Source organism: Mesoplodon densirostris, chromosome 20 (genome assembly GCF_025265405.1).
Source record: "Mesoplodon densirostris isolate mMesDen1 chromosome 20, mMesDen1 primary haplotype, whole genome shotgun sequence".
Taxonomy (NCBI): Eukaryota; Metazoa; Chordata; class Mammalia; order Artiodactyla; family Ziphiidae; genus Mesoplodon; species Mesoplodon densirostris.
Window position 1 is genome coordinate 9,206,166 of NC_082680.1, and position 13,906 is coordinate 9,220,071.

At 38.6% G+C, this 13,906-nt stretch overlaps 1 protein-coding gene across 1 annotated transcript in view; it reads left to right on the top strand.

Annotated features, from left to right (window-relative positions):
• CSMD1 (CUB and Sushi multiple domains 1) overlaps positions 1 to 13,906 on the top strand; it is a 1,461,432-nt gene that overhangs the window by 1,048,908 nt on the left and 398,618 nt on the right. Inside the window, exon 13 of the mRNA XM_060085850.1 lies at positions 359 to 462. Coding sequence (XP_059941833.1) covers positions 359 to 462 — 104 coding nt within the window. The remainder of the gene's footprint in view (positions 1 to 358; positions 463 to 13,906) is intronic.

Genomic DNA, 13,906 nt, shown 5'->3' on the forward strand with positions numbered 1-13,906 from the left:
AACTGCAGTCCCCATTTATTTTGCTTATACTGATTTACCTTTTGGTCATTCCAAACACTATGTGACAATAAATATTTGATAGATATTTGATTTAAAGTGTCAATACAATATGGATTAATTTCATTTTTAGAGCTGATGATAAATATCTTTGGAGTAATAGCAATTTTGAATTCCATAAAATTCTATAATCGAGGGCTCTCAAATATATACAATCATTATTTTTAAACGCAACTTTAAATCATTTGAAATAACAGTGAAATTATGGAGCAAAATTAATACTACAACTAGATATTTGCATTATGTGAGGTCCCAGAAAGTTCCTGTTACGCTAAGTAATTCTCTCTTGTGTTTGATTTAGGTCATCAAGCTTGCCTTTGAGGAGTTTGAGCTGGAAAGAGGCTACGACACCCTAACCGTGGGTGATGCTGGGAAAGTGGGTGATACCAGAACCGTCTTGTATGTGTAAGTGTATCTTCCCTTGTTTCTTCTTTCCCAGAACAGGAAGTTATCTGTGCAAACATGGATGTGACCTTGAGATCCTGGTGCAGGCTTTCCATTCCCACTCAGAAATTTAATAAATGCCACATATGGCTAAATTAGTAGTTTCTAAATCTGATTTCAGATGAGGACTAATTCAGGATTGCATTCTATCTGTGGCAGTGTTTTTTATTTTAAATCATTGAAAAATATGGCAAAAGATTAGACTATATGGAAAAGCAGAAAGTAGAGGTGATGAGTTTCTCAACTCAAGTGTTCCCTGTCCGCCCCTCTCTTTCTACTTATTATATTGTCAGTGTTCGGGGAAGTACAAGTATCTTCTAGAATAAGGCCATATGTCTTCTGAAAGACTTGCGCTCTGTAAAGCTGTATACTAAAAGTAGCAGAGAGCATGGGGAGAACAGTGTGGTAGCGCCCTTTATATCTGTGGACTTCCGTACCCAGAGTCCTGGCAAATACAGTAGCGGCCCCACCGTGAATGTCAGCACACAGATCCCTACACTGGTCCATTGGCAACTGGACTCATGGGAGAGTCTGCACCACTTCGCCCTGGACACCGTCAGCCTCTTCCAGATGCAGGGCCATGAGGATAGTCTGGACAGTTTTTTGTTTTTTTTTTTTTAATATTTATTTTGGCTTCTCCGGGTCTTAGTCGCGGCATGCGGGATCTTTAGCTGCGGCATGCAGACTTCTTAGTTGAGGCTGCAGAGTGAATATACCCTCGGGTCATGGTTTTAATATTGATAGGACAGTTTTTAGGAGACTTGTTCTAGCAATATTAAAACCATGACCCAGGGGTATCTTCACTCCTCAGTGTTTTCAGTGCAGAAGGAAATGTCTTTGCAGCCTCTTCCTCTGCATTCGCACCTTGCACAGACAGCTTCCTGTAGGGGCTCCCGAAACTACTTTCACTAATGGAAGTCATTCTGCAGGATTTTCACCTTTTTTCTCTTAGTCTGCTTATACATGGCTGAGATTTTCTCTTTATTTGTGAGAAAGCTTGCCCTGGACAACTTCAAAGTATTATTCTGCTAGGGAAAAACAACAAGAGGTGTGGCCGTTATACCCACTCATTCTCTTACTTAGCAGTTACTTATGAGGTAGTTCACATTGTAAAAAGTTCTGCCGTGAACATCTGTCTGTGCCTTTAAAATTAATGGACCCGCACTCTGATGGCATTGGGGACATTCTCTTTTCCTTTATTGTATCTTGGACGTAGTTCCCTATCAGTATATATCTTTATCTCATGTTTTATAGCTACTACTAATAATAATTAAAAACATGTTACTGGCCCATGACTTATGATAATAATTATAATAGTAGCAGTAGTAATCTCATAGCATTTATTGAGTACCTCTTATATACCATGCACTGTGTTAGATGCCTAATACATATTATCTTGTTTGGTCTTCACCTTAATCCTGTGAGTTAGGGGCTAATACTGTCTTCATCATGTAAATGATGAAACTGAGGCTTAGATAGATTTACCCCAATTCACAAACCTAGCGTCTGTTCTAGCAGGAGTTCAGACTCCGTGGTCCTCCTCCAGTGTCTGTATTCCTTATCATTACATGTGGATGTGCCATGTTTTTTACCTGATTCTCATTGATAGCCTTTGTCTTTTCTCCATTCCCCCATAATCTTGCATTTCTAAACAGCTACGCAGTAAACTACTTTGTACAAATTGTCATACTTGTTTCATATGCCTTCAGGAAAATTTCCAGCAGAGGAATTTCAGGAGTTAGGAGCATCTTCATTTACATCGTTAGGCTTTTCCAATAATCCCCCCAAAAGTTTATATCAATTTTCTCTTCCACCACAGTATGTAAAGGTCCCTGTTTTCCCACACTCTTACCAAATGGTTATTCTTTTTTTGCCCAATTACTAGCTTTAAATTGCATTTATTTATAAAAATATGGATTCCTGCAGGGTGGGGACAGATACATGTATTGTTTGCAATCTTCCATGTCAGTTGTGTGCACACAGCCTGGCATTGGTCTGGAGTGGTACTTGTAGACACTGATACAGTGGACAGCAGTGAGGCCAGGATGCCAAAGGTGGAATTTCTGGCTCTAGCTTTGCTCTTAACTATCTGTGACCCTCTCTGTACCTCTGTTTTTATGGCTATGAAATATGTATAATACACTTTTCCTGCCTGTGGTAAGGAGCAAAATGAAATAGTGCATGTGAATGCAATGGAGAGCCAAGAAATACAAAGCACACATGAAATTCTTTATTATTACCATAACATCTAATTTAAGAAGGGATATCATTAAAACAAATGAGAGAAATTTTCCAATAAATGCAAAATGTAGAACATAAATGTAGAAAAGCAGTGCCATATAAAATCCCTTAGGACACTATTAAAGATCTGAAGTCATACACCCATTTGTTAATGCTATTTGTTGTTAAGGGAGCAATAGCAAACTATGTATTACCTTGACATAAGTGTTGTTAGAACATCCTCTCAATAGCTCAAATCTGTAAAGGAAAAACTAAACAGTCAACTGAATCAAAGTGAGATGCCCTTTGGGAAACATAATGTAACAAAGATGAGTTGGGCATTTAATCATCATCAGTAGAGAAAAGCAAAGCCACTGATATATTTCCTTAGTATACAAAATTACAGAAAAAGAAAAAATGAGAGAATCACAGTTGGTGTCTTTGGATAAACAGGCAATTTTAGAGAATACGGCAACAAATATTTTTGAGTACTTATATGTCAGACGTGAGTCTCAGCATGGAGTTTAAAATCTAATTGGAGAAATGGCAGATGAGCTGAGATGGTTATATACCAGACAGTATATAGAATCATTGACTATCATGATACATATTTCAGATAAAATTTTAGTTAAGAAACTTCTTTATGGGTAGCTGATATTTACTACCTCAAGCTCAATATTTTATAGGTTCCTCTTTTTAGGGGGCCTGTGGAATTCTATTTAGATCTTAATTTTCAGGAGAAATTCGGAAAGTGAGATAGCCTAACTGGCTCATCCTAAATATGCTTTTAAAAATTCTAATTTCTGTTAATGGCTTTTTATTTTCTTAACTTTCTTGGCACAAAAAGAGAACAACTGAATGTTAGGGGGACTCTTTCAATAGCCGAGTCTTCCCAAGAGATGGATGAATTTAGTCAGGTTACTTTTACAGAATGACAGACTTAAAACAAAATTAAATAACTCACTTAGCAAATCTCTATTGAGATCTCTCCAAGAATATATGTTGGTAATTTTCCCAAGTTTAATTTGCAGAAAAACTGCATCCAGAGACATTGCTCTTCACGACTTTCCTCTGGCCTTTGCAGTTACTAGCAGTGGGTGACCAGGACGTGGCATTAATTTCAGGATGTCCTGGGGATTGCAGGCACCGGTGGCAGGTTTTAAGTGCCCATCTCTGTAAGGGATGAATAGTCAGTATCAGGGAAATCTGTGGGCGAGTAGTATTGCTTCTGCCTGACTACACTTGTCTATTAACCAATAAGGATACTAGTTGTTTCCTATGGCTGGTTGATCCACTGTTCTTAAATTGCCTCTTGGGCTTAGAAGTGGCTCCGGCCCTCATATGGTAGCCCTTCACCTACCTCTGCTATTGTCTGCGGGTGCTGAGCGAAGGGGCATCATTCTTTTTTTATTAAAAGACTACACAACAGCCATAACAAAGCAGACACTGAAAACTGATGTGTGTGTCCATGTATTCTTTGGGCATTATCAGAGGAGTTGATCACAGTCCATCTCAGTGCTTTGGAGAAAGCTTGAGCAATTTATGTTAGGAATAAGCACGTAAAGGTAGCTATCTAGACGTTCTCTAGGCAAAAACCCATTTTTCAAAATTAGAAAGCAAGTGCACTCCTTAGATTCTTAGAATTCTGGAACCACATGATCAAAACTTTTTTTTCTTCATATAATCATTCTCATAATGACGTTACCTGTGAGCATGGACACATATGAGAGAGCAGATCAGACTCAAATCCTAAAAGCTCTGTTCTTGAAGTGAAGTTCATCCATTGCTAGGTTTCCCTCCTTTGTCTCCTTATGGGGAAACGTTCTCCCTTGATTCTTTGAAGAAACATTTATTGGAATTCAGACATTGCAGGACTCAGAGGTGGGTAACAGTAGGCTTTGAGGGGATGGTCCGCAAGTGGAGAAGGCAGAGGTTTCCTGACCTTCATTATCACGCTGGGGCGGGTTAGCAGAGGCTGCCGCTTTCTGGACGCTCCATAGTGCCTAAGTTCTCTATTCCAGCAGCCCTATCAGAGGAGAGATAGCTGGACCACTGGACACATGCATTTTAGGTTTGGGATTCCATCTGTTCTGGGGTGTCTGGGAAAGCAAACTGACCTGGGGCCTTGGGGGCCCATGGAAGTGGTCTCTGGGGAACCTTCCTGCAGAGAAGAAGCCATGGGTCCCAAGGAAGCGCAGCCCGACGGCAGCACCTGCGGGAGATGCAGGGAGACTAGTTCCAGTTAATTTGGAGTCCAGACAGCCTGAGTCATTTTCCAGCTGTTCTGCCACTTACATCCCCAGTGTTGACTCAATGTGGCAGTTTTCTCTAAGGAGCCAGGAAATGCATGCCTTGCTTGCCACACTGTTAACCTGGAGAGCTAAGGATCTCTCTTCCACGATTCATCAGTCAAAAGCATTTAAAGTGTGTATTTTGTGTTTTTGATATTGAATTAACCTCAAAGGCACAGTCATTCTCTTTTGGGGGGCTTAGTGAATTTAAAACAGTAAGGGGTACGCAAGACCTCCAGGGCAGCAAGACCAGCTCCCCATCTCATGCCAGCTTTGCAAGCCGGAAGCATTGTTGTAAGTGTAAAGTGAGATGGCTAATGAAACATTGTTTGAAAAAGGTGAAAAGTATGATGCAAAGAGAAGATAGCATTGTATTACTGTAGTTATTATCTCTGCCTTAATATAATGAAATATGTGGTGCTCAAAATTGTCTTTGGAAATGGAATATACTAGAAAGGAAGAAGGAAGAGGAGTTGAACTGCTGTTCACTGAATCTGTCTGGACCTGCATTGTCTCCTGACAAACTTGTGACAAAGGTATTGCTTCCATCTGCTAGAGGAAGACAAGGGGAACCTGACTTACCGCCGTGGAGAGAGCAGGCTGCCTAACTGGTTTCTGGGTTTGTTCCTTGTCTTTAGTTTTCAAAAGTTTAATTAGGTGGATTTGTTTAATTAACATGGATTTGTTTGAGTTTATCCTGTTTGAGGTTCACGTGGTTTCTTAGAACTGTAGGTTACGTGTTTCCCCACATTTGAGGAGTTTTCAGCAATTATTTCTTTAAACCCCCTTTCAGCCTCACTCTCTTTCTCTCCTTCTGGGATTCGAATGATAAGATGTTGGGCCTTTGGTTTTGACCCACAGGTCCCTGAGGTTTTGTTCACTTTTTTTTTTCTATTGTATTTTCTCTCTGCTGTTCAGTGTGGGCGAATTCTATAGACTTGTTCTCAAGTTAACATGTCCTCGTGCATCTCCGCTCTACTTACTATAAGCCCATCTAGTTACTTTTAATTTCTATTATTGTATTTTTACTCCTGTAATTTCCATTTGGTTCTTTTTTGTAACTTCTCTTTCTTTGCTGGGATCATCTGTTTGTTTGGTTGTTTTTTTATTTGATTGCAGAGAATTTGTAAATGATTGAAACATTTACACAATGGCTGCTTTAAAATCTTTGTCAGGTAATTTCAACATCTGATTCATTTTAGGTATTATCAGTTGGTTGTCTTTTCTCGTTGAAGTTGTGATTTTCTTGGTTCTTGGTATGATAATTGGACCCAGGGTGTTTTGTCTATCATGTTAGGATGTACTGGGAATTATATAAACCTCTTATTTTAGCAGGCAGTCACCCCGGCTAGACTTAACACGCAGTTCTTGGCCAACTTGTGTCGGCTGGGGTTCCAGTGACAGGCTCACTGTCAGAGCATGTACGGCATTGTCTGGGTCTGCTTGGTTGATTGGTGCCCGTGGGACTCACACTTGTCCTTGCTGGTGGGGAGGGGTTGGTGGGAACCTCCATCACTGCTCCCCTCCTGCATCTCACCCCTTGTCCCCTCACCGCTCCCTCTGCCCCTATCTCTGGGAGGGAAGGGGCATCTCAGTCTCAGATTGGCAGAGACAGAGTCTTCCTGGATTGGGTCACTGGCGTGGCTGGTCTCTCTCACAGGTTCTGCTGCCTCCGGTTCTTTACTCAGAAAAGGGAGGCTCGGGCCCCGGGGAAGGTGAAGGCTTGCCCTGGACACCTGTGGTTACCAAGGTCCCTTCATCCGTCCCCCATGCTGGTGGTGCTAGTCTTCCTTATATTGTTTGAGGGATACCCCTTGCATCCCCGTGAGGATGGAGCTTACCTGGAGCCTTCTGTTGCCCGGTCAGGGTTCAGGAAACACCAGGTCTGGTGGTCCTCTGTTTTGGAGGGGCACACAGACAGCCTGCACTGCATTGGTTCTCTGACCCTGGAGTCTCAAACAGCTTGCCTTCAGAGTCCTCTTCTGGTTGTGTCTTGTGCCATTTTGAGGGTTCATATCTGAGCCTATCAAGGAAGAGAATGGAAAAAAATGTGTCCGTGCCCATATACTTTTAAATCGTCTGGGCTGCACTCAGTAACAGAAGTCTGTAAAATAACTTCATTATGGGCCTTAGTAAATTTTTTTTTCTTTGAAGTGAAAGATAGAAGTTTGGATTAGATATTTTGTCTACAGCTCCACATAGAAAGGCTTAACAATTCTGATACTGTTTAGTGGATTTAACCTGGTTATGGCAGACCATTGATGTAACTAACATCATCTTCTATGCCACCTGGCTAGAATGGATTCCAGCACAGTGAATAAAAGCTGTCGCATTTGAATGAAATGTGTGCAGGAGTCACACTCACTGAAAAGCTAGCTCTGATTTCACGTTGGTGCCAGTGGGGAAATTCTATCAGCTTCAGTGTATGTACTGTTGATCTCCAGGTTTAACTTTATATATAATAATATGATCATTTATTCTATAAAACCAGTGCCTTGAGTGATTTTTCAAAGTCAACTTGAGGTAAAAGAGTTCTGTTCCTCTCCACCTGTTCAACTCTCTGTTCCGGTACGTGTCATGTAAATAGCCGTGTTGCCTGGAAGTCCCCTGCACGAGGAGCCAGCTGGATGCTGGTGGATCGAGAACCTTTAACTCTGATCAGGGCTGCCTTCAGGCGGATTTGCTCTCCGGGTCTGGTCAGTATTGCACATACAGATGTGCAAAACCTCCGATTACAAGCATATCCTTCCAAGACCAGCATTTAAGTCCCCTCTGCCTCGGCATGTTTAATGATGAAGGCCACTTATGGCTCTGGCTCTGCCACCGTTTACCAAGGTTGGTATCAGGGCATCTCTGACTCTTCCTAAAGGCGTTTTACTCCATCCCTGGGGGGCATGGTTCTCGTCACGTGCTGCACAGATCACACACTGTGTCTTAACCTCTCCTTATTAGTCTCCAGCACACACTGTATTAACCCAATCAAGGCAAACAGCCAACTAACATTTATATTTTAAATAACTCTGTATTTCCTATACTTTCTCAGAATTTATGAAATTTATTGATATTAAAAAAAATGCAAAGACTTCAAAATAGGTCAATTTTAGGTCAGGTTTTAACTTGTGAGTAACATTTACTTTCTAACTGCCCAATTTACAATTGAAAGGAGTGCTTTAAAGGCTCCCACACCACCTTCCTTTCAGTTACCTGCCCGTAGGATGCAGGTCTGCTGTGCTCCAGGTGTGACTTTGCATTAAATTCATACTTTGTGGCATACTCAGAATTTTGGTTTTTTTTTTAAATCTCCAGGTTGGAACAAATTATTTCTTTAATGAATATGTAGTAAAATAGGCTTTTTGGAGTACAGATCTATAAGTATTAATACATGTATAGATTTGTATAACGACCAGCAAAATCAGGATACAGAAGTTTGTCACCCCTCAAAACTGTGCTTTCTCTTTGTAGTGATACCTTCTCCCACCTTAAACCGTGAAGCACTGATCTGTTATCCATCATTATATTTTGTCTTTCTGAGAATATCACATAAATAGAGTTATACACTGTGTATTCTTTAAGACTGCAAGTGGGAATGTAAAATGGTACAGCCATTCTGGAAAACAGTTTGGCAGTTTCATACGAAGTTAAGTATTTATTTATCATGTAATCTGGCAATCTGATTCCTAGGTATTTACCCTAGAGAAATAAAATTTGCCCTACATGAATAGAGTTAACTCTATTCGTAATTGCCAAACAACTGGAAACAACGTAAATGTCCTTGGACAGGTGAATAGATAGACACACCTTGGTATATTCATACAAGGAAGTTCTGTTCATCAGTACCAAGGAACAAACTACTGACACACACAGCAATGTGGGAATTGCATGGTGCTGTGCTGAGTGAAAGCACCCAGTTTGATTTCACAATCCCTTTCCAGCAGATGTATTTCATGTATGTGAGGACAGAACTGTTGAATCATTTAACAAGGGCCAAAAAGAAGACCTGTCCAGAAGTGAGACGGCTTTCGTATACAATGTACTATTAGTAGCAACTAAAGCATCATGAAGTTACTGCCTCACATGGGTGCAGTGAAGCTTCAAAGAACAATGACCATTTTCACGTAAAGACTTTAGCTGTTCTTTCAATGCAGTATGCCCTGGTTGCAGGGAAGGAACAAACACATAATCAAAAGTCATTTCCTTCCTTTTGGGTTAATGATTCAATACGCTGGAATAAACAGTCAAAGATACTGCTGATTTCAGTTCAACACTGATCCTGATTGCAAGGAGGCATATCAAACCACTGAGGTTAAGACAGCTCGAGCATGGTTGAACTCTATCAAAAAGATAAGAGAATTTTAGGTCTGAATGATTGCTTGAAGGTAATATAATACCTTTCCCGGATGAAGAAACTGACATAGATGTAAAATAATTTAGCTAAAACCACAGGGTAAATTAAAGGCAGAGCTTCAACAGAACCTCAAATACCAAGTCCTTGGTATGCTAAGATCAAACAAAAATTTAAATCATTAGTTGGAGATATTCCTATGAAATTTAAACATGTAGATATTTAATGAATTTTAATGGGGATTAATTTACATTTTCATTTATGCATTTGTTCAGAGAAATGGTGAATTTTATATGCAAGAGTCTGGGGATTAAAGGCCAAGTGACATCAGCTTGCACTCAAGAAGGTTTAGAATTTGGTAGGAGAAGGAGGAAGTAAATGCCTGTGAATGTCTGTCTTTGGTGAGGTGTATGCAGGGTTCTCCAATGACCTAGAGAAAAAAAATACCTGCATCACCTAAGGGAGTTAAGAAATGCCAAGTGAGAATCCTCAAATACTGTAAGAACTCCTTATCCAGGGAGCATAGGCACTCCAGGCAGTGATTTCAGGATTTGCCAAAAACCTGGAGGCAGAGAAGTGCCAGTATTTTTGAAGAACAGTTAAAAATGCCAGCATGGTTGGATCAACAGGTTGAGAAATGGGAGGGGAGGGCAGTGGGGAGCTGGCACCTCCAATGTGATGGCTTTGTTTCCCAAAGGCAATTTTATTATCATTTTCTAACAAGTCAAATTTCTTAGCGGTTCATTGGAATAATTTTATTTTTAAGTTTAATTTAAAACACTATGTACTAGAAGGTCATTTTGGGAGAAAATAAAACTGCTTTAAAGAAAGCAATTATAGCTTATGTGTTATGATGGCTGTTAAAGTATTTTACCAAAACTAGCATTTATTTTATTTTTCAGTTATGGAAACAAAAAATCCTGTTTCCAACAGATAAACAGTTGCACAGGGTAACAATATTTGCTTCATTATTTTAAACATTTTTTTTCCGTTGGTGCTAGCAAACTAAAATACTTCTGGAAAAAAAGAAAGAGGAACAAAAAGGGAAATATTTTCTTTTGTTTTAAATAATTCTAAAATAATTTTGTAAAATATAAAAAAATTAACACAAAAATACTTTGTGAATGTTCAAGTAATTTTTTTAAACATGTTAAATAATTAATTGTACCAAGCTGTCTTACAGTCATTTTCATAAATATAGCAGTCACTTAAGTATCAGGCTTAAATTCTAAAACTTGAGTAATGCAAGTCATCTTTATTTTTATTATTTTCTTAATTAAAAAAAAAATTGGCCACTCTGTGCAGCATGCAGGATCTTAGTTCGCAGGCCAGTGTTCAAACCCATACCCCCTGCAATGGAAGCACGGAAATTTAATCACTGGACCACCAGGGAAGTCCCACAAATCATCTTAATTTGACTTCAATTGAAGGAACTTTGTAGTGTAGCCAAGTACCTGCTTATTTAGTTTTATGTGAATCAATAGACTAACATAAAACTGTATTAAAATAATGTCCAGTGCAGAAATAAAATAAATTCAAATATTTACACTCAGAGGTATTTCTGAAATAGTTAACATGACAGTATGAATCTTTTCAGTGTGTGAAAAATTTCTACATGATAAGTTTTTAACAACTTAAAATTAAATCAAAGGCAGGGGGGAAGTGATATAAGAATCAGGAGGATAAATTAGGAGGCTACTTCAGTGATGTTGCTATGAGACACTCAAACTGAGAAAGTGGAGACAGAAAGAAATGGTGAAAGGAATGTGGAAGAGGTAAAATTATATGGCTTGTTGATGAATGATGAAATGTATAAATGCATATATTTATAGTCTGTGGACTGTGATATAAGAAGGGGTAAGCACTGAGAAATCAACAACCTTGAAATGAAGTCTGGAATCCTTCTAAAGACTGATTGAATCAAGGTGGTCACTCTCACTGCCAGAAGAAAATTAAATCCTCCAAGAAGGAAGATAACAACACACATAGCTTCTATGATGGCGTAACACAAAGTCTAGCATTCAACCAAAATGTCTAGAAATAACACCCAATGACCCAAAACCAAGAGACAGACAATACAAAAGGAAAAGGACATCTAGATATTATAGTTATCACTAAGGGACTTTGATAATTAACTATGATTTATATATTTAAGAATATAAATAAAATGATCCAGAATTTTGCCAGAAAACCGGAATTCATAACAAACCAAATGAAAGTTTTTAAGAATTAAAAAATACAACATCTGAAATAAAGAACTCAATAGATGTGGCTTGAACTGGAAGATAGATTAGTAGAAAATACTCAACCTGAAGCAGAAAAAAAATGTACAGAAAACATGTATGTAATTGGCATTGAAGAAGAGAAAGAGAAAATGGGACATAACTAATCTTTGAGGACATTATCTCCAAGAATTTTCCAATATTGACAACAGACATCAGGATAGAGATTCAAGAAATTCTACAAGACAGTAGGCATAATACAAGAAAAACCTCAGCCTGGAACATTATAATAAATCTTCTGAAAAACGGGACAAGGAAAGATCTTACAAGTAGTATAAACAAAGAAACGTTATTTTCAAAACGGCAAATATAAGTTCAATGGAAGTTTTCTCAATATAAAGTAAAAAAAAGTAAAAAGACAACAGAATGATATCTTTGAAGTCTTGGGGGAAAGAAACAAGCTGTTAAATTAAAGGGACAATTTTAAAAATTGACTAATCAAAAGAGAAAGAAGAAAAATGAACTTTTATTAGTAATTATATTCTAAATAAAAGGATAAAATCTCTGATTAGACAAAAATAATATAAAAATAAGTAAATCAACAATAATGTAAAACAAGTATTTGATGCTTACATATACAAACATGAAATATTTATATACATAAAACAGTTGAAAGCAAAAGGCTAGAAAAAGATACTCCTTCTAAGGACTAACCAACAGAAGAAAGAATGGTATATAGCTTTGTAAGTCAAAGAAGACATTAATGCCAGGCATTCATGCTTTGTGCCCTTTTTGGTATGTTACACTTCAATAAAAACTATGCATAGGGAAAAAAAACAATCTCTCTTCAAACAAGCCAATAGAACAACCAAACATAAGGGAACAGTCTTTCCATTGAAGACAAATCTTCAGAAAGAAGTACATTCTGATATTTCATGAGTGCACATCACTCACTGAAATACTTCCTTTTTTTCAATTTGTATGTAATACTGCATGAATTCCTTCATGTGTAATAGGCGTTGTTCATCTTCCTCTGAAGAATCGTGTACACTGTAACGCCTCAGGTGAGAAGGTTTTGTTGATTCACAAATGATGTGATTGATGGGGCAAATCATGTGCTCATATCCTTGAAACAACTTTGCTGAAAGCAAAGCTTCCTCTTTGATTAGAGGCATTTGTTTTGGTTGAATTGATTTTTTTCTTACACTTTTTCTGTTTCAACATGCTTTTCTGCCAGCACATTGACTTCAGTCAATGGATTGAGTCTTCTCACTGGCTGACAGCAGCCGCTGTGTGACTGTTTTTTTAAACATCTTTATTGGCGTATAATTGCTTTACAATGGTATGTTAGTTTCTGCTGTATAACAAAGTGAATCAGCTATACATATACATGTATTCCCATATCTCTTCCCTCTTGCGTCTCCCTCCCACCCTTCCTATCCCACCCATCTAGGTGGTCACAAAGCACCGAGCTGATCTCCCTGTGCTATGCGGCTGCTTCCCACTAGCTGTCTATTTTACATTTGGTAGTGTATATAATGTCAATGCCACTCTCTCACTTTGTCCCAGCTTACCCTTCCGCCTCCCCGTGTCAAGTCCATTCTCTACGTCTGCGTCTTTATTCCTGTCCTGCCCATAGGTTCTTCAAAACCATTTTTTTTTAGATTCCATATATATGTGTTAGCATATGGTATTTGTTTTTCTCTTTCTGACTTATTTCACTCTGTATGACAGACTCTAGGTCCATCCATCTCACTACAAATAACTCAGTTTCATTTCTTTTTTATGGCTGAGTAATATTCCATTGTATGTATGTGCCACATCTTTATCCAGTCATCTGTCAATGGACACTTAGGTTGCTTCCATGTCCTGGCTACTGTAAATAGAGCTGCAGTCAACATTGTGGTACATTTCTTGAATTATGGTTTTCTCAGGGTATATGCCCAGTAGTGGGATTGCTGGGTCATATGGTAGTTCTATTTTTAGTATTTTAAGGAAACTCCACACTGTTCACCATAGTGGCTGTATCCATTTACATTCCCACCAACAGTGCAGGAGGGTTCCCTTTTCTCTACACCCTCTCCAGCATTTATTATTTGTAGATTTTTTGATGATGGCCATTCTGCCTGGTATGAGGTGATACTTCATTGTAGTTTTGATTTGCATTTCTGTAATGATTAGCTATGTTGAGCCTCTTTTCATGTACCTCTTGGCCAGCTGTATATCTTCCTTTGTGAAATGTCTGTTTAGGTTTTCTGCCCATTTTTCTAATTCAGTTGGGGTTTTTTTTGATATTGAGCTGCACGAGCTGCTTGTATATTTTGGAGATT